The following is a 5997-nucleotide window of genomic DNA, read 5'->3' as shown; positions in this document are numbered from 1 at the left end:
ACACAGAACCCAAACGAAAAATAAACTGCTGAAGACATCAGTTTTGTCCATCTACCAACCATCACTGCCAGCGGAGCTCTTGCTCTTTGGTTCTTGGGTACACTCGTGCCGGCAATGCACAAACAATACTGCCACTTCTCGGTCATACGGTCGCTTCAACTCAACCATATTCGAAGTGAACACGCGACTACGACAACATATATAACGAGGCACAGAACACACCGCCATTGATACAGGTTCGTGATTTGTGTATGATATTGCGTCCATCCAGTTCTTTCTAAGACTCCCTTCCTAGCTAGAGGCCAGCGATCACCGCGAGCCAGCCAGGCGCGGCGGGGCGCAGCCGCGGAGCCATGTTATGCCTGCGACGCGCCGCCGTGCAGGACCAGAGCCGGCGAGTGGTCTTACGGCGCAGCACCCAGGAGGCTCTCGTGGCTGCCCTGGCTTCCCCAGGCCCTCTCCTTCCACAGCAGATCGACCTCCTCGAAGCTCAGGCCCTTGGTCTCCGGCACGTACAGGGCCACGAAGATGAAGGCCAGCACGGCGATCCCGGCGATGATCAGGAACGTGGGGCCGGTGCCGACCCACCCCACGATCGACAGGAACGTCTGCGCCACGATCAGGTTGGAGATCCAGTTGACGGTGGCCGACATGCCGCCGCACATGCCGCGGTACGCCTCGGGGTAGATCTCCGAGTTCACGGCCCACGGCACCGGCCCCATGCCCGGAGAGAAGAAGGCGATGTACAGAGCGAGCCCTCCGACCGCGAACCACCCCAGCACGCCTTGGCAGGAACCGCTGAACAGGCTCCCGCAGAGGCTGGACGATGACTGCAGTATGAAGGCCGTGGCGAGGATGACGAGGGAGAGCACGACCCCGGCTAGGCTTGTAAGGGCCAGGCGGCGGCGGCCACAACGGTCGATGAGGTAGATTCCGACGATGGTTCCACTGGCATTCATGGCGGCGACGACGAGGGACAGCAGCAGGGCCAGCCTGTTGGAAGTGAACCCAGCCATCTGGACGATCGTGGGGCTGTAGTACATGACAGTGTTGATGCCGGTAAATTGCTGGAAGGCCTGCATAGTTCCATATGTATACATGTCAGAAAAAGTGCCATGCATTTGTCAACTTGATGTTCCTACTGTATGATGCATTCAGGTAGCATAGCAAGGTAGACTACCAAGTTTCTTGCTTGACCTGGTGGCACTCCCAAAAGGATTTAGTACCGAAAAGTGTCTAGTTGTGTTAAAAAAAAGTGTCTAGTTACGCTTCCTGATACTGAAATGCCAAAATGGATTATCTTGGAAGGTGCATTTCCAGTGTACAAGCGCCTTAGCAGTATTCGCAATTATCACACGACAATGACTGAGAGTGAGGCAGAGGTTAAAAGTACCTGAAGGCCAGCCCCAGCAAAAAAAGCTAGCCTTAATTCCTTCAACCTGAATATGTCCAAATAGCTCCCAGTACAGTTAGACTGGAATTCATGCATGGAAGCCGACGCAAGCAGCTCAACCTCTTCCTCCAGACGACCAGAGTCATATATCTGCTCCAGGACAGCAATAGCTTTTGCTTTCTCATCCTGTACAGAAAAATCAAGATAAGAAAACAAAAGCGGATCAAAGGAATAAGACATGACTGAAAGTCTGAAACAAACACCAATAACCTTCCGGTAAAGCCAGCGGGGAGATTCTGGCAGAAAAAGCATCAGCACAAACTGTATGATTGCTGGCACGGCAGCAACTCCGAGCATCCAGCGCCATGTTCCAGGAACCTATGACAATTAGCGTGAATATTATTGCAACAAAATACTGATACAAAAACAGCTTAAAAATAACTCCACCAAACCCTATTAGTTTTAACAAGGATGGCGCCATATGACCATTCCCCCGTTTATTCATGTGTCAAGGCTTATCAATAATTGTATTGTTTTCTATCTTCTTTTGCAAGATTTTTTTTTTTGCCTAATGCGGGTGCTTAACAATACTTATTGAATAACAGTTACCATCCTATTTAAGAGTGTCCAAAAACAGTTCCATATGAACCTGTGGAAACCGGCAGCTTGCATTCTAGTTCAATTCCCTTCATTAATCAAAAACTGAGTGAAACAAGTGCAAAAAAATGGCCTGCAGGTCTCACAGTTTCAACCCAGACCGATTTGTAACACCCACAATCATCGGTATGAGACTAAGTGTTCTATTCTGCTCCCTAACAACAAACAGAACTAAGATGCTATGCTAGCCAGATGTCTCATCTATTTTTATCATCCATGTGCCAGGCAATGGTAAAATGGCCTACGAGTCTCACAGTTTCAACCCAGACCGATTTGTAACAACCACAATCGTCGGTATGAGATTATGAATGTTCTACTCTGCTCCCTAACAACAAGCAGAACAATAGATGCTATGCTAGCCAGATGTCTCATCTATTTTTATCATCCATGTGCCAGGCAATGGTAAAATGGCTTACGGGTCTCACAGTTTCAACCCAGACCGATTAGTAACACCCACAATCATCGGTATGAAACTATGAATGTTCTACTCTGCTCCCTAACAACAAACAGAACAATAGATGCTATGCTAGCCAGATGTCTCATCTATTTTTATCATCCATGTGTCAGGCAATGGTAAAATGGCCTACGGGTCTCACAGTTTCAACCCAGACCGATCTGTAACACCCACAATCATCAGTATGAGACTATGAATGTTCTACTCTGCTCCCTAACAACAAACAGAACTATAGATGCTATGCTAGCCAGATGTCTCATCAATTTTTATCATCCATGTGCCAGGCAATGGTAAGATGTGCATTCGACGAAATAGCAACGATGCAGCTAGTGTGAATAACTTCCAAAGCAGAAAGATGGAGCATTTCACCAACACGAAAGTTGCTACGCACCAAACAGCACCTTGTAGGTGACAAGTCCATTGCTGCTGATGGGGGAAGGCCGACTCTCATTCATTGATAAGAAAGAGTGTTATGCAATCAACTAGCACCAACAAGAATGTTAACGCCATAAAAGATATATGCATAAAAGGGTGAACATTAGGATTAACTTGTCACCGTACTGAAAAACTTTCTCAGGAGAGTTCATCTTGAAGAACATTAGAGATTGCACTTTGCCCATCGTTCGTGTGCAGGAAACACACATGAGTATCAGTGCAGGTCAGTTAATTATCTCGTTGATACCATGAAAAGTCATATGCACTACTAATAATAATTGAGCTGGCAAGATAGTCTGCTTAGAAAAAGTGGACCAAGATGACTAGAGCTTGCAAAGCAACTGAAAGTCTGAAACGAAACAAAAGTTGCTTTCTTGCTGAGTTTAAAGATAAAATGTAACAAGACTGCAGACAGCAGTATCATCGAGATTGAAATGGCTCAATTTCCAGTTGTTTGTACATGAAATGGAGTCAAGGGACTGATGCTGAAAGCCATTTCAAGTAAAAAAATGAAAAATAAGAGAGGAAGCTGACTAAGTGGAGGATGAATATTACCTCAGTAAAGCCAAGATTCACCAAGTAGGAGAAGAATTGGCCACCGGTAATCATGAGGACATTAGTTGACACCAAACCTCCCCTGATTTCTGAAGGAGCAGCTTCAGCGATGTAAACGGGGGCAGTGACTGATGCTATTCCCACACCCAATCCAACAAAGAGCCTTCCAAGAATCAGAACATAAGGACCGCCAGCAGCGCACATAACCAGTGAACCAAGTGCGAACATCAGGTCAGCAAGAAGAGTAGACTTCTTACGACCGTAGGCATCATTTATCCAACCGCCCCCAGCTGCTCCAAGGATGGCTCCAAGTAAAGCCATGCTAACAATTGTCTCCTGAAGAAGAAACAAACTCAGTCATTATGGGAGGAACACCAGATGTTAATGACTAGTAATTGGTAGTAGATCAGATTGAACCTGCAAGAATAGATTGTCTTTGACAGCAGGAAATTCGTCCCGGATATACAGAAGGGCTCCAGATATGACACCTGACAGTAGTTATGCATGAAAATTATACTGTTATTTGACTTATTTCAGCACAGTTTCACTAGTTCCAAGGTTTCCGAGAATGTTTACTCAGAGACCTCGTGGAAACTAAAAAGCATCACACAAACATTAGCTTCAGGCTTTCAGCTCCATTGAACAGTTTTTTTTTCTATTTTCATGGTGCATATAATGTGTCCTTTATCGGAAATGAAATGTCTACAATATTATCCATAAAGTCCATTTCACTGCGAAGCTTATAAATATCAATCATCGATAATGTTCTAACAAACAAACAAACGATTCACAATATCAAATTCACCAGATTTCAGGCCACAAAGCAAACCGCAAACCGACGCCTCCTACAAAGGGGAATAGTTCTTAGAGGCCTAAAGCTCTTGCCCACATCAAGAACGCAGCAACCGCCCCATACAGCATAGAAATTGTTAAGTAAAGGTTGCAAAAGAAAACGGCGGAAGCATCCGTACCTGTGTCGTATCCAAAGAGGAAGCCGCCGATTCCGGCGACGCCGGTGAGCCCAAGCACGTAGCGGTTTTTGAAGAAGTTCATGTCCTTCCTCCCCGCGGCGGCGTCCAGGAGACGGGAGGAGGAGCTCCCGGGCATGGTGGACAAATCGATCGTCATGCTCGCCCCCCGCCGGAACGCCCCCGCGAATCCAATCTCTAGCTCAGCGGGTGGGTAGCAGGCAAGCGATTTTGCTCAAAGAAAGTCCAGTCCGTGTCGGCGAAGATTCCAATGTTTGACTCTAAAAATCCAGCCTCGACGCGGCGCCGAGCCAAGATAATTCTGGAAGTGGGACGAAATTTCAGGAACCGGTGCCGAGCCGGAGGAATTACTGCATGCTCAGGCGAATAATGAAGCGAGCGGAGACCGGCATTTGAAGCCCAGAGCTACCACAGCGCCGCGACTGAAATGAGAAAGTGCGCGGCCGGTTGGGCATGGCAAATTATTGCGTGTTGGGCATGAATCGGTCGCCGAAGTTGCCAGTGGATAGAGAAGGAAAGAAAACGGTGCCGGCGTGCGGATCGGGGGAGAGGAGGGCGACGTTTCGTCGTCGCGAGATTTTTGCTGTGCGTTGCGTCTTCTGCTCGTGCTCGGAGCAAAATCTCTACTCCTAGTTAAGAGTTGGTAGCCTGGTATGGTTTTTTTATCTGATTTTTTTTCATCCCACCTTTCATTATCCCTTCCACTGGTTTTTCTTCCTCCCGTTAAAAAACTAAAGCCCATTAAAAGGATCTTGTTTCATGCTTGCCTTGACAGTTGCTGATTCAATTCAATTACATAAATAAAAGGTAATTAATAATTTAAAAATCGCATCATATATGTGAGACCACCTGCTAAAAGATAGACATAAGATATTTCTTGATAACCTTTCAAAACACAATCAGATATTCCCGCAACAAATCACTACTCTGCACGCTATGCCATTTATTATTATCTCTACTATTAATTAACAATAACCAGTTTCTTAATACAATAAAAAATAACATATCTTTTTTCTTATGGGTATACGATCAACAGGCTCTCAGCGACATAGCCGAGCACCGCTTGCCAATATGGACAACGATCACGATGACCTCGCGACATGGTCGATCCAGCATTCACCATGATGGATGACGACTATGCTCTACATGATGTACACACACCGACTGTTGTCGATGTTGGGGAACGTACTAATTTCAAAAATTTCCTACGCACACGCAAGATCATGGTGATGCATAGCAACAAAAGGGAAGAGTGTTGTCTACGTACCCTCGTAGACCGAAAGCGGAGGCGTTACCACAACGCGGTTGATATAGTCGTACGTCTTCACGGCCCGACCGATCAAGCACCGAAACTACGGCACCTCCGAGTTCTAGCACACGTTCAGCTCGATGACGATCCCCGGACTCCGATCCAGCAGAATGTCGGGGAAGAGTTCCGTCAGCACGACGACGTGGTGACGATCTTGATGTTCTACCATCGCTGGGCTTCGTCTAAGCACCGCTACAATATTATC

At 46.6% G+C, this 5997-nt stretch overlaps 1 protein-coding gene across 1 annotated transcript; it reads right to left on the bottom strand.

The window, feature by feature from the left end:
* Positions 1 to 29: 29 nt before the first annotated feature.
* Positions 30 to 5094, bottom strand: LOC119355582 (inositol transporter 1-like). The gene is made up of 6 exons (XM_037622404.1): positions 4466 to 5094; positions 3912 to 3982; positions 3495 to 3830; positions 1664 to 1771; positions 1394 to 1579; positions 30 to 1076 (listed from the first exon to the last, which is right to left on the bottom strand). The coding sequence occupies exons 1-6, from the start codon at positions 4620 to 4622 to the stop codon at positions 405 to 407; spliced, it is 1530 nt and encodes a 509-aa protein (XP_037478301.1). The 5' UTR covers positions 4623 to 5094; the 3' UTR covers positions 30 to 404.
* Positions 5095 to 5997: the final 903 nt, after the last annotated feature.

Source organism: Triticum dicoccoides, chromosome 2A (genome assembly GCF_002162155.2).
Source record: "Triticum dicoccoides isolate Atlit2015 ecotype Zavitan chromosome 2A, WEW_v2.0, whole genome shotgun sequence".
In the NCBI taxonomy this organism is placed as follows: domain Eukaryota; kingdom Viridiplantae; phylum Streptophyta; class Magnoliopsida; order Poales; family Poaceae; genus Triticum; species Triticum dicoccoides.
This window is presented reverse-complemented; position numbering and strand designations above follow the sequence as displayed.